General features: G+C 52.5%; 2 protein-coding genes and 1 long non-coding RNA gene across 13 annotated transcripts in view; 1 reads left to right on the plus strand and 2 right to left on the minus strand.

Moving 5' to 3' along the window:
• The window catches only part of PIPOX (pipecolic acid and sarcosine oxidase), a 96,052-nt gene that overhangs the window by 33,144 nt on the left and 37,261 nt on the right, over window positions 1-25,647 (minus strand). The gene's annotated exons all lie outside the window — the stretch shown is intronic.
• On the minus strand, window positions 3,722-5,960 carry LOC144286008 (uncharacterized). Of its 4 annotated transcripts, none has more exons than XR_013354138.1 (2): window positions 5,723-5,960; window positions 3,722-3,925 (listed from the first exon to the last, which is right to left on the minus strand). It is a non-coding gene; the product is annotated as an uncharacterized LOC144286008 (long non-coding RNA). The 4 variants fall into 4 exon arrangements; XR_013354137.1 differs by having other exon boundaries at window positions 3,722-3,980; XR_013354136.1 differs by having other exon boundaries at window positions 3,722-3,980; window positions 5,557-5,960.
• The window catches only part of SEZ6 (seizure related 6 homolog), a 45,322-nt gene continuing 32,709 nt past the window's right edge, over window positions 13,035-25,647 (plus strand). For 3 of the 6 annotated variants that reach the window (XM_077851965.1, XM_077851968.1, XM_077851969.1), the window contains exon 1: window positions 13,037-13,244. In XM_077851965.1, coding sequence (XP_077708091.1) covers window positions 13,190-13,244 — 55 coding nt within the window. In that variant the 5' untranslated portion in view covers window positions 13,037-13,189. Of the gene's footprint in view, window positions 13,245-25,647 lie in introns of all 6 variants that reach the window. The other 3 variants (XM_077851970.1, XM_077851967.1, XM_077851966.1) reach the window with 3 other exon arrangements.

A 25,647-nucleotide genomic window follows, 5' to 3' on the forward strand; every position in this document is an offset into this window, starting at 1 on the left:
TGGGTGGGAGGAACGCTTTCGCTGGATGGGCTTCCGACCCCTTAGTTGTGGAACCATGTGCAGTTATTTCTGTATTCAAAAAATAAAAGACAAAGCCTCTCGCAGCAGAGGTCATCTTGTCTCTCGGTGGCTTTCAGGAAGGGGGAGCCACAGGGGACAGATGAACTGAGACCTATCTTGAACCTCCCCCCCCTCCCCAGGAAGAGAGCACACTGCCTGCCCCCTGACCCCTCCTACAGCACTAGCTCATGAATCAGGACCTCCTTGCCAGTATCTAATCCCATTCCCTCTCGCTACAATTTGAGTTTATCTCTGTATTCTGTATTTGGTGGGTGGAAGGACTGATGATTTCATGCAGAATGCAGGAGTGGGGGGGAGTGCAGGAGGGGTAGCCATGGTCTGGAGAGGAGAGAATGCAGGCAATCACCCACCACCTTCTGGAGCCACACAGGTCTGAATGTGAATCTGCTTCAGTTGCTTACTGCCTGTGTGGTACTGTGTCACATTCTCCACTGCTAGGCTTCAGGATCCAGACATCCCTGCTTCCCTCAGGGAGGACACAAGGTGCTGAGCATGATGAACAGGCATCCACCTCCCACGAGGGCCAGCCCAGGCCTTTTGCTCCCCAGGACAGACGGAAGAGCCCTTTCACAATCCAGGGCCATCTGGTTCCCAGATCTATGCCTCCCTGAAATGCCCAACACTAATCCCCAAAGGAGATGGATATGTGGCCTCCCTGGGGAACTAGGAGCAGCTTTGCCCACTTAGCACCTAAATTACCATGCTGTAAGTCCAGAACAGACTCAAGGTAGCTGGTGGCTGAAAGATAGTGTTGGGGCCAGAAAATCAGCCAGGCCCAGGGCTTAACTGAAGCACTAGAAGGCCGGGGGTGGGGGGTTGGGGGACCACTGCTCTGGAGGTGAGAGAATGATTTAGCAGGAGGGCTCCCAACCCCCTATTGCCAGCTGACCAAATCCATTTTCTTTTTTTTTTTTTTTAAGATTTTATTTATTTATTCATGAGAGACACAGAGAGAGAGGCCAAGACACAAGCAGAGGGAGAAGCAGGCTCCATTCAGGGAGCCTGACGTGGGACTTGATCCCGGGTCTCCAGGATCATGCCCAGGGCTGAAGGCGGCAGTAAACCACTGAGCCACCAGGGCTGCCCGGACCAGATCCATTTTCATCTGTTTGTATCCTTGTCTCCTAATTAGAGAGTTTCTTAGCTAAAATATATTTGAAAAGCCCTAATCTTGGCCATTTAGAACACCCTGCTGCCTGGCCCAGGCCCCACTCCTCACCACCTAGATATATTAACAGGATTGGGGGAGGGAAAGGGATTATGTGCTGAAATGTGAGATGACCAGTGTGGACTCCTGACCCTCCTGTTTCCTCAACACCCCAGAACATCAGGGTGAAAGTTCAGGAAATTCATTGTGCCGGTTGTGAGAATTCCTGAGAGTCTCCCTTCCCTGGCACCGTGGTGGAAAAGCATGGCTTCATTTAACCTGATAGGATCCAGGAGGGGGAGAATGAGGGCATGTCATCTTTAAGACAGTATTGGTGGCTAAGGCTTAGGGAAGAGAGTCTAACAGATCCGGGTTCAAATCCGGTCTTCATTTCCTATCAGCTGTGTGACTCAGGACAAGTTACTTAACTTCTCTAAGCTTTGGTTTCCTCTTCTACAAAAATGTAGAGAATTTCTCTATCTCTTTGGGCTGTTATGAGGGTTAAGATGAGGTGTGAAATACTTAGCATAGTGCCCGGGCATAAAGTAAGCACCCAATAAATGGCTGTATCTGCTCTGGAGAGCTTTTTTGCTCTCCTGCTAGACAAATTCCATCTCCAAGCCCAAGAAGGGCAGTTGTCCCGCTGCCTCAGGTAAGCAGATCACCTCTGCAGCTCCCTGACTTGGGAGGCAGCCCAGAAAGGCCTCCAGGCCCGGCTTTTGCAGAGGGCAGCGGAAAAATCGGAGCTGAAGCCAGCAAAACAAGGATCCCAGCAGCAGGTCTGACTCAGCTCCTCCTGGGTCTGGGGGTTCCAGAGCCTTCCTCAAGGTCACATGACCTCCCAGTCATCCTGTCTCCATGTGACTGCCCTCTTGGCCTGAGTCCTCTGAGGGCCTGCCTGGACACCTGTGAGCTGGGCACACTGGCTGGGAGAGAGGGGTGTTCCAGTGCGCAGAGGAAGCTGGGTCTCAGCCACACGGAAATTAAAACCAGCTTGCCCAGTGCTGAGTTACCATGTCGCCTGAAATCAGATTGATTTCTTGGGCTTGTTGTGACGGCAGTGTTACAATTGATTCGTCTGGATGGCAGGGAGTTTATCTATTTGGAGCTGTCTGTCATTGATCTGAATAAGCTTCTAAAATAGCCCCAATACCTGGTGAGGGCGAGGTCGCCACCAACCCCAGCTCAATATTAATTATAATAATGAACAGGCATGAGGAGGGTTGTTTCATTGCCTGCCCTGCAGGGCTGGCCTCTGTGAGGTTTCCTGTTTAATATTCATTGCAGGCCAACCCGTGCAAAGAGCTGGCGGATGCTCCTCAACTAGTGAAAGTTTGCATGGGACAGAGAAGGGACTGGTGCTGTTGAAACAAGAAAGGAAAAAAAAAAAGAAAAAAGAAACAAGAAAGGTTTAGGTTAGACCTCAAGAAGGACTTCCTAATGACTAAAAGTGGATGGAGCTAAAAGAGCGTATCATTCACTTGTTAGCCTGGACAAGTTATTTCTTACTGCATCAGTTTCCCTTGTAAAGTGGGGATTATGATACTTCTCCTACCTGCTGCCACCTCTGCTTCTGGCTAAAAAAATAAGACAAAACAAAACACTGGAAGCCTCTTCTGGTTCAGGGAGAAGCAGAAGGGTTCTGCTTTAGGTATAAAAAAAGCATCTGCCTTTCTCAGCTTTGGCACAGAGTAAACGTAATGGAGTTATTATTACCATAATTATTGATTCAATGACTATTTACTGAGCGCCTGCTACCTACTTGGCCCCAAGGAAACACAAGTGAATGAGCCACGATGCCCTGCCTTTGGGGAGATGAAGCCTTGGTTACTATGGGAGCCAGGACATCCCCCTTGCTGCAGGATCTCAGGAACCAGGGAGCATCCTATGCATGGGAGACAGCTTGGAAGTTGCTCCAGGAGGCAGGCGGGTGAGCATGAGGACCTCATGAGGTGGCTGCCAGTCCCAGGCAGTGTCGCCCTGCAGAAAGCAACTCTGCTAAAGATCAGCCAACGAGAGCCCCACCAGAATAATGTTCTCCCAGGAAGAAGAGGATCCTTCCCTCTAAGGATGTGGCGGAGATGTGATTAGCCTTGGAGTTCAGGTCTGCAAGAAGCAAAGAATAACAAGCTGCCCCTGATGACACCAGCTGACATGCAGCAAGGAGCACCACATAGGACTTCTCAGCTGAGGTTTGAAGGGCCGAGGAGACCCTGGATGGAGAGACTCACAGGCCCGTCTGGTAGCCTGGTCTGCTGCCTTTCTTGTGACATTCCTTGCTGTTGCCGCAAAGCTCTCCTCTCTCTTGCAGCCTGTGGCTGGCAGGGACCCCCACGGCCAGCCTTAAGAGAAACATCAGAAGAAAGTTAATAGCGAAACGCTCTGGCGGATCTAATTGATTTTTTTCCTATTGGTTCCCTAATATAGGCAACACTGTTCCTGCCGCTTTTCTGGGCTGGAGATTATGTCATAAATAAAGAGATTTGCTCCCTATTTCCATGTGCTTATCTTTAATAAGTTAAGAACTCAACAAGCTTTAGAAGGACTTGAAATAAGCAAGGGATCCGGTGGTGGCTTTGGCTGTGGTGGTGGCAGTGGCAGTCACAGCTTTATTTCAGCAGAGGGGGAGGCAGATGGTTGAGGCTGGTGGGGGCAGAATTTGCATTCTGCACTGGGCTGCACTGGATCCAGGCTCAGCTGGAAGAAGACAGGAGCAGGAGGGAGAGGTGGAGGAGGGACTTCATGGTGGTGACTGTGGCAAAATGGATGGATAGGGCCCGTGAGGCTGGACATACCATGGGGGTGAAGAGCGCAGGTTCTAGAGCCAGGGGACCTGAGTTCAAATCCCAACCCCATTGCTGCTTACCAACTGTGTGACCTTGGGCTATGTTCCTAGCCTCTCTCTTTTCTCATTTTAAAGACAGATAATATCATCAATTCCATAAGTTGCTGTGGGGCTTGACAACATGTAAAGAGCTTAGAACAGAGCCTGGCATGAAGTGTACATACAACATATTAGCCAGGGTACGGTCAATAAGACATCATCTAACTCCATGGATTTTAACCGCTCCTGAGCCTCTGCCATGTGCTAGGCCCTGGCCTGGGCTTCACTGATGACTGAGACACTGCCCGGCCCTGACTTCAAGGAGCACCAGGCCAGCCGGGGCCCCGGGGCCTGTGACTGGCATGAGCGAGTGGTCACCCCTTCCCGAGCAGGCTGCCATTCTTATGCCCCTGTCTCAAGGTTCAACCACTCTCCAGTTCCGGACGCACCACGGATTAATTTCCGTTTCTCAAAGCTGACAGTGAAAAGAAACTGGGAGCCATGTGTCAAAACAGCCCTCCTCGAGCCTGAGCACATTGCCACCATCCATCACGCATTTACCATATGCCAGGCTGTAAGGATCGGGATTTGAACCCAGGTTCATTGACTTCCCCTGCTCTAAGCACTGTCCTCGATTCCTATGCTATACTTTCAGTCACAAGCATTAATAAAGCACATAAAAGATGCAAAACCCAAGCTAAAAGCTAAGGGCACAGATAAGTGAATATAATAAGCATTTATTGACTACCTACTCTGTTCCCAGCCTTCCTACAGTTTATCTCCCTGAATACCTTTCTGAAAGGCAAATGGTACTGTTTTACCTTTCTTTTTCTTTTTCTTTTTTTTTAAATTTTATTTATTTATTTGACACAGAGAGAAAGAGAGCACAAGCAGAGGGAGCGGCAGGCAGAAGGAGAAGGAAAAACAGATTCCCTGCAGGGCTCTATCCCAGGACCCTGGGATCCTGACCTGAGCCGAAGGCAGATGCTTAATCCACTGAGCCACCTAGGCACCCCTGTTTTCCCTTTCTAAGTAAGGAAGCAGAGGCCCAAAGAGGCCCAGACTTGGCCCAAGGCAAGCATGAGATTGGGATGATTTAAACCTGGACCTGACTTCCAAGCCCAGGCACTAACTAGCCCCTTAGCCCTTTGATAAGCAGTCTCCCTCTCCAGTGGGTCCTACTCTCCCAAACCACTAACATGGCTTCAGAAAAACCAGCGGCCAATCTAAAAACACCCCTAGTGTGCCCACCTCCACCCTTCTCCACTCACTGTCACTCCCCCCTCCCACCCCCTACTCACTCACAGAAGACAGAGGGCAGGCCCACAGCCTTAAGCCAATTTGTTATTTATCCTATAAGTCAGGAAACAAGGCTCCTTAGTGCCTTCCCTCTTTCCCTGATGGGGAAATCAAAGCTCAAACTTACACCAGGTCTTGGCCAGACTTTCTGAGTCAATGGGGCTGAGAGCAGAACCACACTCCCGCCTCTACTTCCCAGTGATACCTGGGTGAAGTCAGTGACCCAAGGATGCTGCTCAGCCACCCCATCAATTTCTGCAGTCCATCTGAGTCAGATTATATGAAGTTCTACCTTCAAGGGCAATTTGGGAGGGGCTCAGTGTCAGTGTAGAAGCTTTCCAGTGAAGACAAGACCAATAAATTGTTTTTACCCCTCTCTGCAAAGGGGGTCGAAGTGGAGCCCTCCTCCCTTCCATAGGACTTGCGTGGCCCTTTCCTAGTAGGAGAGGGTTTTCTTCTTGGAGCCCCATTTTGAATTCACCCTCTCTCCTTCAGGCCATTGTCCAGATCCACAGATTCTGTTGCTTTAAGGATTGGTGACCTCACAATCAGTTGCCATAGAGACCATTGTGATGTCACAAGCAGAGGACAAGTAGTTCAAGGAGGAGTGGAGGGTGGAAATGCATGGCTGGAATTGAGGGACATCCAGGGTTTCTGTCCTATTTTCACACCCAGAAAAGAAAATGTCTGGAGCTGGATTCTGATGTCTCAGGGAGACCTGGCCATGTTTCCCTGTGTTCTCCTGAAAGTATGAGATCCCTGAGACCCAAAAGAAGGGTCAGTGAATACAAGCATCAGAAACACACTCCACCTTGGAGTGGTAAGAAGTGGGCTACTTTTGTAGCAGAAAGGAATGAGATTGCACATCAGGAGGAACCATGTAGCTGAAAGATCCCCATGGAGGGGATGATGATGCCTTGTCTTAGAAAACTTGAACCATGGGAGATGGCCTCTAGGGCTTTTATTATCCTGTTTAAGCACCTTGTAGAGATAGATATGCCACATTACAGTGAGTTGAGACTCTAGACTCTATCTCCTCTCCCTGGTCTGGGAGCTCCTTGAGAGCTCTGCCTCTCTATATTGCCCTCAGATCCCAGCACCAATAAACATTCCCTCATGCAGCAAACAAACAAGGAAACAAACAAGGGAGAGGGCATTGAACAAATTAGGTAGGTAATTGGGTAGAATGAGGGAGGGCATGGACAGATGACTGGATGGACATAACGGGCAGGTAGGGAACCTAGATCATGTACAGCCCCACTAAGCTTTGGAGCTCCACACCTGCCTACCTCTCTACTGCATCCCACCACATACTTCTTTTCTACAATCCAGCCACATTAATCACCTCTTAGTCCTGCTGATTCCAGGACTTTGCACATGCTGTTCCCTCTGCATGGAATGCACTTCCTGTCCCTCTTCAATCATGTAACACCTACTTGTCCTGTGGCTTTCTACTCCATCAACACATTTTCAAGGTAGCCTTCCCTAATTAGGTCAAACCCCCAGTGAAGTTGCTACTGCCTATGAACCTCTCCTGAGCACCTGATATGCTACAGTTTGTATTTACCCATTCAGGGTAAGATCTCCCATTCTAGACTCTGAGCTCTGAGCCAGCAAGGGCAGTGTCTGTTTCACTCACCTCTGCACCCCTAGCACTTAAGACAGTGGATACTTCATAAATATTTGTCTAGTGAATTAGTTAATAAGTGACCAGCCCTGCCCTCACTTATTCCAAGCAGCATATCCTCCACAGACATATCCTGAGCCAGGGGAGAGAATGTAGGCACAGGTCCCCTGCAGGTGAACCCAGGACACAGGCCAGAGGTTCAGGGAGCCTGAGGTCCTCCCACAACCTACCCCTGTCAAGGCCCACCAGCACCTATGCCTACCTGCTGTGCCTTGTTAATATATCTTGGTATCACCATGAACTACCTGCAAATCACTCAGCCTCCCAGGGCCTCAGTGTCCTCCTCTGTACAATAGGAACAATGACACTGCCTACTCAATTATCCTCTCACATTATTCAAAGCAACCCCCCAATTTGTCTCAGTCATAAAAAAAAAAAAAAAAAGGGTATGGAGCATTCTTTTGTCCCCCAGCTATGGCTTGACCCAGAGTGAGTACTGTTTGGGACAGGGGTATGAGGTCAATCTGGGTGGATATTTGTTCATGCTTCCACCACCCTCATCCTGCCCTAGTTCTCAGAAGTGGGAGGAGTGGCCCAGGATTCTGTTGGGTAGAGGGACTCTTCCTGACAAAAGACCACCTTTTGGTCAGTGGCACCTCCTCCTTCTTTGTTCTGTGCATAAGTAATCTCGCATCTATTGACCAAGATTCCAGGGCAGACCACCCAGGCAAGAAGTCAGTAGAACATCCTAACTGGTTCCACATAGCAAAGAACTAAGATGCCTTTGAGGACACCTGGGAAGCTTTGTTCTTCCCACCCCCACACTCCAGCTGACTATAGCTTCCTGAGGCCCAGCTGCCCAGGGCAGCCTCAGGATACACATTAGGCTTTCTCCTCCTTTCTCAGGGGCTCAGCCTCTCTGGTGACCCACTCTCTCATCACATGGCCATCATCCTGGGACCAGGACCCCCGCTCTATGGCCACACCACCATTAACCCAATGCCTCTGGACAGATGTATTTTATGTAAGTTCAAGCACTAGAAATATTGAGTTCAGGGAATTTTATTTCTAGAGCCTTCTATATTTCTCTGGGATTATCACCTGTCTTTGTTCCCTCCCTCTCCTGGTTATTATCTTTGGACCCTTTCCAAGTCAAGCCACCTTGATTGCTTGGGGAGAAGGCCGCCAGCATCCTCTCACAGTATCTGTGGGTCTGGTAAGAGTGACCTCAAGGGACCCTTTCTTCTTCCTTCAGTATAAGTCTGCAGGTGGCCACTCTGCCCAGGCAGCCTTGGCTTTTGGGAGCTGGCTTCACCAAGGGACTCTCCAAGTGCCAGGGAACACTGAGGTGATGGTGGAAGGGGAGGCCTTCTCCCCAAGTTAGGGAGGACAATGCTCAGGGTGAGCCTCAGGGTACGTAGGGGAGGGAGAAGGCCAGCTGTTCTCTTTTCTACACTGTGCCAACCTAGCCTGACACCAAATTAATAGCATTCAAATGAGATACAAAACATTATGCAAATCTAGAGGAGAAGGCTGTTCTCATCGGGCCTTTGGGCTGTTGGAAGACCAACACTTTAAGCCCTTTCCTGGAGGACCCCACAGACTCCCTTCAACCTCAGCCTTCATCCCTTCAGCACCAGCTGGTGTGAAGATTCCAAAGAGACTTCCGTGACCCTCTCAAGGTCCTCTGATTCATGTGCCTCCCCTGGTATCACCTCTCAAGCACTCAGGGCCGCCTCTATTCTGAAATGGTGCAGAAGCAGCTAGAGAACTTGGCATAGCCTCCCCCTGAATACCAGGATTCTGGATCCCCACTCATTAGCAGTATATGCAAAATAGATGCAGGGTTTTGTGGGGTTTTTTGTGGGTTTTTTTTTTTTTTGCATCTATTTAATTGTCCATTAAAACGGCCCCACGCCCATCACCTCTGCACAGGCCCAGGCTTCCAAATTGCCAACCCCTGCTGCCTGCAAGCACCATGTTGTTCCTACGCCTGGTAATTGCCATGGTGTTTGTTGAGCTGTATTTGCATTTGATTGTCATTTAACTTTCCATCTTTCTCCTTCAATCAAAATCGGGGTTGGGCTTTTGCAATTGATTATTCATTTTATTTTCAGCCCCTTGGTGGGTTTTCAAAGAGTTTCCTTTATTAGTCCCACAAACTTGAACCCTGGGACTTCTCCTGTCACATGGAGTGGGGAGGCTTCCTCCCACTTATCCCAGGGCTCCTGCGTGAAAATAATCTAGCCAACATTGTGGATTTTAAGTCCTATTCCCAGTCTCTCCATCCCAGCACCTGCCTCATTTCTGTCCAGCCGGTGCCATTAAACATTTATGGAGCTGTAGAGGATCAAAGGCCTTGGCTGGGGGTGATGGACAGGCTAGAAGCTTTGGTTTAGAGATGGAAAGCAGCTCACATCAAGCCACTTTATGCTACTGTCTCCATCCACCCTGGGGTCTTGCTACAGCTGATGTGCTCCTGCCCCTGGTGCGGAAGCAAATGCCTAGATGCCAGGACTCCCCATTTACCAGGGTAGGGACCTCCTCCTACCCCTAAATTCAAAGGGTTGACTTTGAGTACTCCAGGAAGCCTGACTGAAGAAGCATAGTATCCCAGATTGTTCAAGCTGATGCCAGGTCCGGGAGTCCCTCTGCAGAGTGGGGGAGGTGAATAGGCAGCTCTGTGCCCCTGGGAATCTCTAGAGTCAGGTGGCAGTCTTTTGCCCCTGCTTCCCTAGAACTCCAAAACTCCCTTGGCTCCACAGAAGATGTAGCTCTGGTTTGAGAGCTCTCTTGGAGGAGGCTCATTTTCTTCTTCTCTTGCTCAGAAAGCAAGTGTCATCCAGTTTGAAGGCAGAGACTTCAAAATAAGTCACCAGTGTGCCTGTGATCCTGCAAATTGATGGGCTGTTTGGAAGCGGGAAAGTGAAGCTGGCGTCTCCAGGGATATGGGCTGGTTGTCTGGCACTGCCTGGGCAGAGGCTGCAAAGGTCCTTGGGTTTGGAAAGCCCCACTTCCCTCCCTCTGGCCCTCAATCCTAATGCAGCCATTGTAACCCAGACCCCACCCACCAACCTTCTGAGTCAGCAGAGAACTCTTCTCAGTTACTACCACTTGCTATAGTGTTTGAAAACCCACCTTAACAATTCCAGACTCCCTTGTTTAGGTGAGATATCTTTGTGATGGGATAAATCCTTCTGTATAGTTACCAAGGATGTACTGCAGCTCAAATGACCACAAAGTCCAGCCACAAGTCTACTCCCATCCTTCCTCTTAAACCTCTGTAAGGACTTCCTGTTCCACCAGAGCCAGTCTTCTCACTGACCCCAAACTATCTTGCCTTTTCCACCACTTTACCTTTGCATATGCCACTCCCCCAACTTTGGATGCCCTCCCTCTTCCTTTCCACTGACTGAAACCTAAAAATTATTTAAGACTTGGTTTCAATCCATTTGCCTGCTGTGTGAAGCATTCAGTGACACCGCCCCCCCTTGCGCCCCCAAAAGGAGCAATTATCCCCTTCTCCACTATCTCACAGCACTATTTTGGCACCAGTAACCTGCCTTGGGCTTTAGACATTCCTTCCTCACCCCTCTACCTCCACTACTGCCGTATCATTTATTCACAAATATTTATTAAGCACCTTCGCAGAGTTGACAGATAATGAGGAAAACAATTAGGCAATTATGTAGACAAGGGTCATCTGGATCTAAAGAGCCAGGTGGAGGGCACAGAAAATGGGAGAAATGAGACAAGTGAAGGGAGACTTGCAAGGCTGCCACTTCCAAATGTGTATATGACTTAAGTACACTATAAGCCTACAGCATAGAGCTGAATACCCCCTCGGGCATCTTATTGTCCTCAGTTTGTGGGTGATGCTGAGCTCTGGGTAGACTGAGTCGCTTAGAGGACATAGACAGGGTGCTTGACAAACACTCTACTGCTTCCCAGTCTGGCCCAGTTCCCTAACTGGGAACCCATTGCACAGAGGCCACATTGACCATCTTCAGGAGGAGAGACAACTCTGGAGCATTATTATTCCCATCATGCACTATAAACCCATCCTCTGAGCTCAAGGCAGAGTGCTGCATTCTGGGACTTGTAGTCTCCATTGGACCCACCCCCACCCTCCTGAATGCCTACCTTAGTTCAGACAATAGGGAAGGAAACATAGCAAGTTCTTGAGTGGCTCCATTTACCCTCCCTCTTGTGAGTAGTGCCCAGCCCAGCTTCCAGGAGACAAGCCTGCCACCAGCCTCCAAAACCCCATGAATCATCCTGTCATACAACATTCATCCCTGGGTCATGATTCACCCTCCTTTTGCCAAGCTGAGTCCAGAGGAACTAGAAATCAAGGAGGTCAGGAATACCTTTAAAGAGGAAAGGAGGACTCTCATACCACTTGCCAGCATTTCCCCAAACTTCTCTCTGCCATAGAACCTACCACTTCCCTCCTCTGCTGACAACTTTTTCTCCCCTCTGCACCTCTCCTCATCTCTGATTCTTTTGTCAACTCCCCTTCTTCTGCCAATCTCTGCTACTGCCCTCTTTTTTCTCAGCTTCTTGAAAGGACTGTCCAGCAATCCTCTCCCAGTGACTCCCTCAGATAATTCCACCTGCCTGATGCCTGGGATTCTTTAGGGTGGTGATTCAGTTCAAGGAGACTCCCCAGAGCTCACAGGAAGAGGATCTGGAAAGAATCTGAGGAGCTGAGCTGGACGACTGTGGAGTAAGGATCAAAAGACCCTCTGAGGAATGAGAATTAAGAGTAGAAGTCTTGCCACCTGCTTCCAGGATGAAGTCAGGAAGGGCACTGGACAATGACTAGGATCTGAAAGCTTTGAGGAAGAGCCAAGTTCAGGTGAGAAGCACTAATCAAAAAGCTGTCCTTCTCCCTAGGTGCCACAGGGAGTTCAACCCTCTTCTTCCTCTATAGGAAATATCATCAGTCACAGGGTCATGTCCCATTGTGTCCACTGAAGCTTTTCAGGTGAGCCTATCTATGAAGCCAGAATCTCCTAGGTCTAAACATCAGTCTCAGGGATGACACAACTATGAGTGCCCTTTCTGCTGCCCTAGGAATCATTGGAGTTCCTGAGCCCAAGTAGAGCCATGGACGTTTATTTTTCCATGTCCTTGAAGTGGTACAGCCTCCCTGGCTATTCCCCTGGTCCTCCTTCAAGTCTCCATCTAAAATATCCTAGGGAAATGCTCCCATCCTCCATACCTGTCCCCTTTTCTCCACCAGTTCCAGGAACCTGGGTAGAGATAGACATGAAGGGTCTGGTCTCACTGGCTGTCACTTTGATTTTTCTGGTCCTGTGTGTGTGCTGCGGGGCTGCCCGGGGTGGGGGGTATTGCCAAGACAGAGTCCTAGAGACCCTGGGCTGCAAGGGGATCCAGGATACTATCTTCAACTGCCCACAGATTGGCCCAAGTTGCCTCCTGCGAAGACTGTCTTCCCAGGACGTGAATACCACTGGCTTTTAACTATAATATCAGGATAATTAAGCTTTTCTGTGAGCACAGTTTGCTGCTGATGCAGCTGCCTGGAGCCCTGGCATTTATTGAGCGCAAAGTAATAATTTATTGTCCTTTGTACGCACAAAAGCCATCTTCATTATCAGCCCAAGACGGAGCTGCCACAAGGGCACGCGGGCCTCGCCAGCTGCCTCACTGGAGAATGTCTTCCCAGGTCACCCTTGATGCCCTCAGGTACCAGGATGGGGTGGAGTGAGGTGGCGAGAGGGTTGCTCTCCTGGAGAATCAGGTGAGAACCTCACCTCCTTGACAGGCTGCTAATAGGGGAGAGGGTGGCAGGCTTGGCTGGGCGTGGGCAGCCGGGAAGGGAGGGGGCCGTGTGCCCACACTAGCAGGGCAGTTCTTCCCCAGAGCTGGCGGCGGCGCGGGAGCCTGTGCTCCCGCCGCTGGGTCTTCTGCGCCTTTGCTTGAGACTTTACGGTAAACCGCTCCTCCCGCGCCCCCGCCTCCAGCCGCGCGCGGCGATCCCCGGCGCCGACGCCAGGCGCTGGCCGTGGTGCTGATTCTGTCAGGCGCTGGCGGCGGCGGCGGCGGCGGCGGCGGCGGCGGCGGCGGCGGCCCCGCTCCCTCTACCCGGCAAGACCCCGCTCTGTCCCCCGCGCCTACGCCCCGCTGTGCCCCCCGCTTCCCCGCCGTAGCTCCGACCCGGGGCGCGGCCACAACCGGCACCATGCGCTCGGTAGCCCTGCTGCTCCTGCCCTCGCTGCTGGAGCTCCTGGCTCACGGTAAGGGACCCCGGCGTCCGGCGGCAGGACGGGAGCGGGGGCGGGGTCCCGGGGGTGGGAAGAGGGCAGTACCGCCGCGCAGCCCCGTGCATCTGGCTGCCCCGCGCAAGCACCGCGCTCCGCCGGCTGCGCTGGCCCCCGCGCCGGCCGAGCCGGGCGGGGCGCGGGCTCCACCGGCGGGAAGCTGCCGCGGATCCCGCCATTCGCGCCCGGCCAAGACCTCGCCTTTAATCATCTCCCCGGATCTAATGGTATTTCTCTGCTGCAATTCATCACGCCACCCCCTCCCCGCACACACTCACGCGCTCACCCGCGCGCTACCTCGCCACACTCCAGGCGTCTAGCAGCGCCGGGGCGCGTGCAGGAGCGAGGAGAGGGCAAGGGGCAGTCAGGGTGGTCCTGCTGGCCGCCCGCGGTCCCGCCTTCCCTGCTGCCCGCCAAACTTCGTTTGACTTTGCTGCCGGTTCCCGGGCGCCTCGGTCCCTCGCTGCGGAGGGATCGAGCCGGATGGCGGCCGGACCCGGGACTGGGACGTCGTTCACCTCCCTCCGCTTCGCGCTGCCACGCCGGAGTCGGAACCCGGAATACAATTCCAGGGAGAAATTCGGGGACCCGGGGACCCATATTCGGCTGCTCGCTCTGACCGCAGCAACTGAGGTCCTAGGCTAGGAACTCTGCCCCCCACCCCACCCCAAAGTCCTTTCCTTGCACTCTCCCCCTTGCACATTCCCAGAGCTCTTCTCCCTCCGGGCCTGCCGTCCTGCCCAGCCCCAGCCCACCCCACGGCAGCAGACTCATCGCGGGAGGACTGGCACCCACCCCCGCTGCCCCTGGTCCTCCGTTCACAGTCCGGGACTCCAACTTCATTGGTCCCGGGTCGAGGGAAGCTTGGCCATGGAGCGAGCAGCCAGGGAGTGTTGGGGAGAGGATGAGGGCTCTGTGCCTCGGGGGAAGGAAGGTTTCCAAGTCTCGACGGGACCTGCCGCCCAGGCTCAAACAAGCATTCATCAAAGCTACGGACGCGCCCAGGTCTTTCTTCTACAGCAGCCGGCCGGACTTGTGGGTTCACGGGGATCTTGCTTGGAGTTGGGACCCACCGGCCCTCAAAGTATATGGTTCATAGCTTCTGATGTGGAGTGGGGAGAAGGTGGAAGTTTCTAACCTCCTCAGATCTTTTCAGGCCACGTCGGAGGTCAGGGCAGCGGGGCCAGGACCAGGCTGGGCCCCTGGACGGCAGTTTTCTGCGTTCCCAGGGACACGGAAGCTGCTCTCTGAGCCTCTGGCTCTTGTCGCTCGGGGCCCGGTGTCCTTCCCTGCCCCCTGGCTGCCCATGACTGGTCCTCCCTTGGCTCCCAGAACTCAGAACCTAGTGTTCACGTTCAGGGGCAGCAGGGGGGTCGGGGGTTGTCGCAAAAACCCCACCCTGCTGAGGGCAGGGAGAGGAGGGGAGAAGCCTGTATCTTGGCCCAACCATCCAAGGATGTCCCTGGGAGTTCGGCACCTGTCTTGCGGTCTGGCCATGTCTTGCTCTGGACACCTCCCCTGGGGCTCACTGCCTATGTCTGAAGACTCGGTGTGTGGGTGTGTGGGTCTGAGTGTGAATGTGTGAATCAGGGCCCAGTGTGTCTGGATTAACAGATCCAAGTGTGTCTGCACTCAGGAGATCTGGATGTTGGGTGAGGGCTCAGCAGTGAGCCAGTGTGAGGAGTGTGTAAGGCCGAGAGTGTGCCGCACAGCCTCTCCCAGAGAGCTCCCTGCAGGGCTGAAGTGAGACTGCGGGTCTCCAGGAGGATGGCTGGTGTGGATGAGAGTTGGAGGATCCCCACTGGAGGTATGGGTGCAACAGTTGGGAGGAATCTGTCCATTCTGTGGCCAAGAGCCTGTGTGCCCCCAGTCAGGGTCCCTCCCTGACACACCTAGACCTCTCTAATGTCCATGGGGCCACTTGCCCAAGGGGTATATGTTGTAGTAGTTCACCTGCTGGGCAAGACCTTTATTTTCTCTCCCCAAGGGAGAAGAGGAAGCAGCCCTGCAGTGCCAGGCATGAGGAAAGAGGACCTGGACCAGGGCAAGCCCTGGCATGTCCTTCTATCTCAGTGGAGATTCGAGGTCCTAGTTGGGGTAATGAGTTTCCTCACTGAGAGGCAGTGCATTCAGCCATCTTGGCACTCCTGGGGGCTCCAGCCATGAGAAGGCAGGCCTCGAGCCAGACTCTGAAGCCCAGGTGGCTGAGCACGAGGCCTTGTGGCCTTGAAACTGGTCCCCACCCACCCAAAGCTTGGCTCACACATAGATTGAGGGACACAGCTCTAGGCAGCCCGTGAGATGTTCCTGGGTGCACCCAGAAGTAGCTGAAGGGCCCCAGAGGTCGGAGGCCTTGGAAGGGGGATAAGGGTGAGATCACCCTGGGCCTGGCTCAACCCCTATCCAACTGCGGGGTGGGGAGGATGTGTCGAGATTGGTCTCTGGCTTGAGGGGCACTGTGGGCCACTGTGATCCTCCAGACCAGAGGGCGGTGCCCCAGCAATCCTGCCACAGTGGGGGAGGAAAGCCGTTGGGGTGGCATGTGTCTAGGCCTGCTGTGTCAGTTTAATGATTTTTAATGAGCAATTACCTTTAGTCATTCTCCTAATTTCTGAATATCAATAAAGTTAATTAAACTCTGCATGTGTGAATGTGGCCTGGGGAGATTGTGAAGGTGGAGACTGGGGTGGGGTTGAGTTTCCTGGGGCAGAGGCTGCCTCCCTGGCCCTGTGACCTTGGACCCAATGCTTCCAGTCTCTAAATTCTGATGGAGTGTGTGGCAGGAAGAAGGAGGGAGGGGACTGCAAGTAGGGGCTGCTCAGTCGGCCAAGAATTAGGGGATGGTGTCTGGGAGGCAAGGCTTGTAGGAGGAAGAAGAGAACGAGGGCTTGGCCTCCAGGAGTCCCAGTGCTGAAAGGGTTAACAAACCAGGGCTGCCTTAACCTAAAATGGTAATTGCTGCTTCCCTCAGACTCAGTGGGAGGTGCGGGATTCTAACGGAACATTTCAGAGTCAGGGGGCTGCAGCGAAGCGCAAGCCAGGTCCTGCTCCCTGCCTCGAAGTCTGGCACTTGGGGGTCAGGAAGTGGCCACTGGGGATAAGGCCCCTTGGGAGGCAGTCTAGATTTCACTCAGAACCCCAGAGGTAGACTTGGCAGACAAGAGGCTCCCCTAGGCTTCTGAGGAGACTAGAGGACCCAGAGATTGCCATGGATGGGAGGGGAAGTCCAGGTTGGCTTCTTGCCCCTCATGGGTCTAAGCTCATCAGGCTTGGCAGGCCTTGGCGGCCATCCCAGCCTCCTCAGCAGGGTGGCAGCTTAAAATGCCTTGGGGACAATAATAGGGAGTGAGGCGACACAGGGGCTGGGCTTAATTAGAAACTGGACTTAATTAGATCTTTCATGCCCCCCCCCCACCTTGGCTGCCTGAATGGTGGGAGGGCTTCAGAAAGTCGGCTTTTGTGAACCCCTCCTTCCACCCAGACAGGGGCGACCAAGCCCTTCAGCCTGCCTCCACTATGTCCCCATCCCTCCTCTGGGGGCCCCGCAGGTGCTGGCTGGTCTCAGCTCAGGGATGTTGCGCCCCCGCCTGGGCAGAAATGTCAGAGCTGTGTACCCCGCCCCCAAACAAGAAAGATGTGAGTAAAGGCCTAGAGGTAAGGATTACTTTTTTGAAGGAACCTCTTGGCCCTGAAGGCTAAGAGCCCAGGCTCCCTTGTGTGGCCTCAGGCATGCCTCTGCCCTCTCTAAGTCTCTACTTTCTGAAGCATTCAATGTAAAGTTGCACCAAACTGATGGTTGCCAAGCCTGGGAGCACATTGTGGCCTCCAAGGGCTTGTCAAGTCAGGCAGATTTCTGGGTCCCCAGCTTTCTGGCTTGCTCTGAAGGAGAAAGAGCCAAGATCTATATGTAAGAGTAGAGCGTCAGGGAGACGATGCTGCTAGCCATGGTCAGCAGCTGGGAGGTAAGGGAAAGGCCCATCCCAGACTAATTCCAGCAGGAAGCACCTGATCCAGGAAGCCCACTCGCCCAGCCAGGCCATTCAATTTGCCAAACTATCCATGTCCTCAACAGCTCCTGGGCTCTTACCATTCCTTCTGCCTGAAATTCTTTTCCCCTCCTGGGCCAATCTCATTCCATCTCATGCTTTGGGTCTAGCTGTGGTTGACACTTCATGCAATTCTTCAGTATATATTTATGATTCTTCAGGGGAAGCTTCACCTGACCTCCAGCCCGTGTCAGGGGACTCTTGGCCTCCCACCATCCCCTGGTTTCCCTCATTAAGGTATCTATCTTGTTGAGTCACGAGTGCCTGGCTGCTTGATGCTTCTCTCCAGGAGCAAAACTGAACTGAGAAAGGAGACAGCCAAGTCTGTTTTGCTGAGCCCCTCTACCTTGGGGCAGTTCCAGAATTCCTATCTGGAAGAAGTTTAGGGTCAGAAAGGAAAGATTGGTGCATGGCAGCTGAGACTGTGTCTTGAGGCTGAGTTTGCGTAGCAAGCACACTATTTTTACATAGATTGTATGTTAGGATTTTTTCCTTTTCCTAAGAGTTGGCCAATTATCCCCACTGTAAATTATAGCCTTTACTTCGTCTTTTCCTTCCACAAATTATGCTGTCACATCGTCAGCGTGAGGTGGCTTGAGGGTGGGATGCTGATGGCCATTCTGAGAAAGCTAAAGCCTCTCTCCAGCCACCCCTTAGTGCCATTACTGCTTGTGTCCCCAGTGGCACAGAGCCTAGCACACGACAGATATTAAATGCATATTGAATAGATTCATGAGAGTTGCACGTGTGGACAGTGGTGGAGTTAAGCCCGGAGCCCAGTCTTCTTGACTCCCTCCCATGGCACCTGCCTACCACGTCTGCTGGCTGAGAGAGGAGCCCTATTTGAAATTAGGGACGGAAGTAAGGGAGGGACAAACCCATTTCATCTGGCTTCCCATCATAGCCCCCTCCTCCATCTCAGCTTCAGCCATCTTTACAAAGCTTAGAGGGACCAACATGAAGCCTTGGGAGCAGCCCTGAGTTTAACATACCCTTGAATGGAAAAGTGGGGACCCTGGGCATCATCCAAGATCATAATAATGCATGTCCACAAAGCCTTCACATCTCCTGAAACAACAGTCCCTGGAGTACCTGTATTCACAATTCACTCATTCACTTCACAAACATGTACTGAGGTATGAGGCCTAGCCCAGAACCCTCAGACCAAGCCCTTCACATGCTTTTTCTATTTAATACAAGAGACTAGCCATCCCCACTTTACAGATGGGAAAACTGAGCTTCAGAGAGATTAAGTCACTGACCCTGGACTTCACAGCCAATAAGTAGCCAGGCTACTCCAAAATGCCTGCCTATTTTGCAAAGCCTGTCTACAGACAGCACTGTGTCTGCTCCCCCAGCCAGAGGCAAAGCTTTAGTACAGGCACATGGGAACCCAGGACACTATCACTATTATCATCACTATAATAACAATTTGTTAGGTACCAACTACGTGCCAGGCACTGTACTAAATGCTTTCCATTCCATACTCTATTTTTTTTAAAGATTTTTATTTATTTATTCATGAGAGACACACAGAGAGAGAGAGAGGCAGAGACACAGGCAGAGGGAGAAGCAGGCTTCATGCAGGGAGCCCGATGTTGGACCCAATCCCGGGACTCCAGGATCACGCCCTGGGCTGAAGGCAGGCACTAAACTGCTGAGCCACCCAGGGATCCCCGCTTTCCATACTCTAGATAGAAGCTACTATCTGCATTTTATAGGTCAAGTTCAATCCCATGTTGTCACGGAGACCCATAAATGGCGCCTTTCTTCTGGCCCATTTCTGATGATGACAGTGACTTATCTTCCTGATATCTACCCTCAGTCCTCACTGCTGTAGATTAGGGACATTTTATCTTGCTCAGTTCTTAGTGGCAAGGAATAAAACATTCTCTGACACTGGGAGACCAGGACAGAGTATGAAGCTGGGAGTCAAGTGAATCTTGGTCTTGGCTCAGAAGTCCGTGACCTTGAGTTACTCATTCTTCCAGCATTTGGGAATGAGAAGACCTTGTCATTCCTTGTTGGATGAGAAGACCAGTCAATCCTGTCTTGGCCTCTGGGCTGCCCCACCCTACCCCCAAGTACCCCCTGCTGAGGCCCGGTACCACCACCATCCCACCACTCCCAGGCAGGAAAGCCCAAACTTGCCTGAAGCTCAACTCATCTCCTAGACAGGGCCAGGTGTCAAGCCTGCCCCAGCTTCCCTCCACCTGCCTACCTGCCACCCAGCTGCCAGCCCTGGGAGGGAAGATCGATGCTGCAGCCGCCAGCAGTGTTGTTGGTCATCGATTGTTGAGATTTCTCAGCGGGCTCTGGAGCAAACAAACCTGCCGCTTCTTCAACAACAATCCTGGTCTCCAGCTACAGAGTCTGCAGCCTTGCTGGCAGGCGGGCTGGCGGGAAGGGGAGGGGGTGAGAGGTCCTGGCTGGGCCCAGCAGGGATAAGGGACTCTGCCAGGAGATGAGAAGAAACTGAGTGGTCATGGGAAGGGAGGCAACAGAGAGACCAGACCAAGATGCTAGGGTGAACCCTAAATCCACGCATGCGTTGTTTGGACCAACCTCTGAGTATTTGCTCAGCCATTTTTCCATTTCTGGAATGCCATCCTGTGTCCCTCTGCTTATTTCAGTTCTCTCACCCTCTCTTTTCCTGATCAGCCCAGAGGGCTCTCTGTCCTCTAAAAGCTAAATGCCTCCCCTTAGGAATTTAGCCTGACAATCCTTCATCCACTCATCCATTCTCCATTCAACAACCCTCTATTCAGCCCCTATCAGGTGCTTTGATAGGTAAGAATACAACATAATCATCATCCTAAAGGAACCCAGTTTGGAGAGGGAGATGCCTTCTAATAAGCTCAATTCTGACTGCCTCCAAAGTTAGACCTGGACCCTCTGATTTTAATTAAATGAGATACAAATGAGATGCCAAACAGCATCTACGTATGTGATCCAACCACTTGATCTTTGAAAGCACAGGAGATTCCTAGCCAGGGATTGCTCTGAGTCAGTTTCTTGTCTGAGGCTAGAGGGCTCACCTATTTGGTCTTTGGGGGTCCAGTAAGCCTCTGGAATCCCTGGGCCAGGCCATTGTGGTGCCCTCCATCATAACTTTTCCCATCTTTGCTGTGACTAGGTGTCCCTAACCCCCAAACAGAGCAGTTGCAGGGCCGCTCCTGGCAACAAGTCCAGTTCTGTGCTGCAGAATGCAAGCAGTGGGTCTCTTCCTGCCCCGGCCCCACCTCATGCAGTCTCTAGGGTCCCAGCCAGAATCTTGACACCCTGGCATCAACCTCACCATCTCCTTGGTCCCCCACTCATTCCCTCCCCACAGGCTCCTCTCTCTACCCCCAGGACCCTCCTCCCTGCTGGTCATTGGGCTGGAAGGACAGACAGGATAGCCCCTATGAAAATTGCCTAAACCACTGAGCACTCCTTCTACACAGATGCTCATTTGCATGTTGTTTTATCCCCCTTTGCATTCTTGCTCCTTATTAACGTCACAGAAGCAGACCCTGCCTCTCCCCACTCCTAGACCAGATCCCTCCACCCCACCCCCACAGCTTTCCCTCCCTGCCAGCCCAGCAGCTGAGCACCAGCTCCTTTGTCCCCCAGGCAGCCACCTGCTGAGTGTCTGGCCTGGGTCCCATCAACCAGCAGGTGCCTAGGGAGTCCCAGAGCCTGAGAGGGGGGCTATCGGGCAGTATGGAGAGCCGACTCGTGCCTCAGGGAAGAGGGGGCATCAGCTAAGGAAGAATAGAAGAGTGTTCATCAGGGAACCAGGACCTCCAGGACTTAAATCCAGTCCTGGCTCTTGCTGGCTGGCTGAGCTTGTGCAAATCATGTCCCTTTCCTGTGCCTCAGTCTCCTTGGGGATTCATGCTGTCCATCCCACCTCTTTCATTGAACAGCATCGAGATCAAAGGAAATCAGAGGGGGTGGTGATGGAAGGAAACCAAAAGCCTCACTTGGGGTGGTGGTCCTTTTTTTTTTTTATTAAAGATTTTATTTATTTATTCATGAAGGACACAGAGGAGAGAGACAGAGGCAGAGACATAGGCAGAAGAAGAAGCAGGCTCTATGCAGGGAGCCTGATGTGGGACTTGATCCCGGGTCTCCAGGATCATGCCCTGGACTGAAGGCAGGTGTTAAAGTGCTGAGCCACCCAGGGATTCCCCCGTGGTGGTCCTTCAATAGCCAGAGCTGTCTAGTACCAAGAGGGGCCGATTTTCAGATTGTCAGTGGAAGAGCCCAGTGCTGAACTATCGAAGGCAGGGATGGAGAGTGAGCACCAGCTGTACAGTAGGTATGAAGGTTAGCAGTACAGAGGTATGATGGTTGGATTCAGGGTGTTTCTAAGGGCCTTTGACCCTTGCTTGTTGCTCCCATGGACACTGTCTTAGACATCATTTACATTTAGCAAGGGGATGTGTTAGTGATTTGAAACATCTGGTATGGCAGCTGGCAGGTCTCCTCCTGTCATGAGGCCCTATTTTCTGGCTGGTTAGAGGAAATGGGGGAAAGAGAGTCACCTTCTTTTGAGGACAGAAGAGCCTCTGGCATCTCCAGGCAAATGCATGAAGGTGGGATGAAACAAGGCATGCCTGAGAGAGGTCATTAGAGCATTTATTTATCTAGCCTCCCCTTGTCCCCTTCCCTCATTTCCCATTCACTTCTTGCCCATCCCCTACTAGAGCCCTAGCTGTGTCCAGCTGGGTCCAGCCACCCCCATCCCATCTTCCCTTTGGCCTGCCAGTCAGGTCAGGGAAGAGAACTGCTGCTTAGATTGACGTGGTGTTCCTGAGACTCTAGCCACCTGGGTGGTACCCTGAGTCTGGTCTCTGCTGCACCTGTATCCCTGATGCACCTGTATCCCCAGGGTAGGGAAGGGCCTCAAGCAGACAAGGCTAGAGGGGATAAGGAAGGAGGACTTAGCCCTCTCAATTCAAAGCAATCATACACCCAACCTGGCAGGGTCCTTGGAGGTCAAAACAAGGTTGGGACAAGAGGGAAGTCTGAAGGGATGGGGACTGTGCATCTGGGTCTATCTGGTATTTCTAAGAGTCTTGGGAAGAAAAGTCCCAGATATGCAAAGAGCCCTGTCTATGTGCATCTCTACCTGGCTTGTCCATTTTTCCCTTGGCGTTCATATGTCCCTGCATATCTGGGTACTTCTATCCCTGCACCCTTGGGACTGTGGCCCTGTGTGTAGGCATAGCAGGTCTCAGCTGAGGGTGGTATTTCCCCCTCCCTGTAGCTCCCTCCATCCTTTTCCTCCCCAACTTTGGGCTCCATTGACCCCTCGAGGAGACTTATAGCGGGAACTGCTGCTGCTATTTTTGGCAGCTCTGCACCCCTCCCCTCCCCCACTCAGGCTTGCTGGGGAAGTGGGGAGGATAGGCAGAGCCTGGGGAGTCTCACAGTGTAGAATGCTGGGTGGGTAAAGCCCTCTCTCCTCAGTCCTACAAGGCTGTGGAGGCAAGGGGAGCCTGGACTTGTCCATAGGTGCAGGGCCTATACTCTGGGGCAGATCAGGCTCCATCCCACTGCTTGGGCCCGGGAAAAGGTCCCAGGCTGTTCTCTTCCTACCTTCTCCCCAAATTCCTGAGAGTCCAGGCCCCAGTGACTCTTCCTGAAGCTGTTTGGAAGTAAGGCAGGAGCTCCTAGCTCTTCCCCATAGAAGCTGGAGAGTCAGAGAAGGGCTCAAAGTATCAGGAAGTTCAATGGAGGGAGCACACCTGGATGAGATGATACTCCACCTCTAGGTACCTCTGGTACTATCATGGCACTTCCCAAAGAGGTTTCAGCCCTAGACTCTTGGGATGCCTGGGTCCCTCCCCACCACTGCCCCAGATGCTCTGGAAACTGGCACCAGCTGGAAGGGGGTAGGCTACAGCTACATACCCCAAAGGGTATGATCTGGAGGACCAAGCAGGTAGGCAGTTCTGGCTTCCTCAGAGTGGATGCCTGCCCTCTGGGCTCTGGATACCCTTGCTTTCTGAGGCTCTTTGTTCCTATATCTGTTTTCATCTGTCTCTTGAGTTTATCAGGGCAGACGTAGCCCCAGGTCAGCTTCGGGGCCCAGCTAGACCACTTCCCACAGCTGTCTTGTTCTCTAACTATGGGATGGGGAGGATTAATCAAGTAGTGCAGCTGAATAGGCCAGCAGACCCTGGCACACCATAGGTGCTCAAAAATATTCAATCCCTCCCTAGGTTCTCTTCTCACACCTCCGTCCTCCACTTCCCTGGTTGTTCCCACACACACACACACATGCATGCACATACATGCACATATAGATACATTATATGTACTCACACATGTACATACATACACACAGCCTAGCCTTCCAAGTGCTCAGCAAATACTGGCCAACAGATAGAGGTGAGGAGACCAGGGTCCACTGCCATACCAAAGGAAAGTGATAAGTCAAAAGAGCACAGTGCTCCACACTGCCAGTCCCCCACCTTCACCTTTACCACCAACCAAGGGGCTCCAACAGCTCCTGAGTTTGGGTACCACCCATAAAGACAGGACTGTGACTCTCCACCCAACCTACCCAAAGACTCTAAGAAGCCAGGGCCTGAATACTGTATGAAAAACCAGCCATATCCAGAGAAGGCAAGACAAGTTCAAGGTCACACAGCCTGTCAGTGGAGAGCTACTTTCATGCTGGGATCAGGGTTCTGACAAGGCATCACCAGGCTCCTCTGCCTCACAGCTAAGAACAAATACTCTAGTGACTTCATAGGCAGAGAGTAGCCACAGCATACACCAACATTAAGGACCAGGGCAGCCCAGGGATCTGGGTTCAGCACCCCTCCATCCCTAGCCAAATCCCCCAATCCATCTCCTCTCAGATGCAGCTGACAAAAGCAGCCACAGGGCAAAAATCACAGGTCTGGGAGGGGACTTTGGCCCTGGTACACAGAAGAAGCCCCTTCATGTGACTTAGAGGCCCCAGAATCTTAGGGCTACCCTGCTGTTAATTCAGCTCAGCAGCAAACACAAGCACTGGGAGTAATCCCAATTGTATTGGTTTTTGAACTTCAGGATGTGGGCTAGGAGGGGGTAGCAGTGCAGAGATGCCAGTCTGGGACTTGGAAGCTACCTACTCTGGGGCCCTGGCACCCTGTGGCCCTGTCTTGCAGGGTGGGGTGGCTGGGAGGAACTGTCCATGGTAGGTACCTGGAGTAAGGCAAGGGCAGAGAATGGAGGCTCCTCCCTAGATCAACTCCAGTTGCCCAACTTCAGCACTGGGCTGCCTGAGTTGGTCCTGGTCCTGGCACCAGGGAGAATCCAATCCCTGCCCTTACAGCCTTCCTTGTCCCAGCTAACATTCTTAAAGTTTTTCATTCAGAGAAATATATTCCTGCTGCTGACAAGGTGGTGATTGGAGAATTAGTGCTGGGGGAGGGCTGACCTGAGCACCCAGCTCAGTGCCAAGTCCCTTCCCTGCCCTGGCCACACTACTTTGAGTTGGTGTAATTGGGGTGGAGCATGACAGATTGACTGGTTAACAGGCTGGTGAGGGAGGTGATGCCACAGGGACCCCTGCTGTTCTTCCCACTCCTCCAGTCTGCTCCAGGGGTGAGGGTCAATTCTACTGCCCCCACTCCAAAGCCACTCCTACCCTTTTCCTTGGGGAACCCAGTCCTGTGCCACTTGCCCAAGCTCCAGGAACTGTGGGCAGGCAGAGCTAGGGCCCCCAGGTTCCCAGGGCCAGCAGGCAAGCAGGAGAGGGGAACGCAGGGCTGCAGGGGAAGGTGGAGCACGCAGCAGGTGATGCTGTAGCAGAGGCCTCATTAATCACTTCTCCAGCCCCCAGCTCTGCAGTGGTGAGACCATATTAGATTTTAAATTGGAAAGCAGAGAACATGGCAGTTAGCTGGGAGCTCCCTCTACCCTTGGCCCCTGGTCATATAGCCTCAAAGGAGGTAGGGTGCAGTGGGGAGAAGAGAAGGGAGTTGGCCCCACTGTGTTCCAGAGCCCTATTCCCACCCACCCCCCTGTGTACCCAGGGCCTGAGAGACTGTCCAGGCCACAGGGCCCTGGGAAGGGTCAGGTTAGGGTCCAAGAAGGGGGCAGAGTGAAAAGGAGGGAGCACAGCAGCCCCCTTGGAGAAAAGTGCAGCCCTTCTGGGAGCAGTGCCTTTTTTGGGCTTGAGGACCGTATGAAGTCAGGTTCCAGGGTGTGGCATCCATGGGCAAGGACAAATGGTAGCGACTTGTGGCCCATGCATGTGTTTGGACCTGTGTGCACATGCTCACATATACCCATGGATCCATATACTCACCCATGCACACACACATGCTCACAGAAAGCAGCAGCTC

Source organism: Canis aureus, chromosome 16 (assembly GCF_053574225.1).
Source record: "Canis aureus isolate CA01 chromosome 16, VMU_Caureus_v.1.0, whole genome shotgun sequence".
Taxonomy (NCBI): Eukaryota; Metazoa; Chordata; class Mammalia; order Carnivora; family Canidae; genus Canis; species Canis aureus.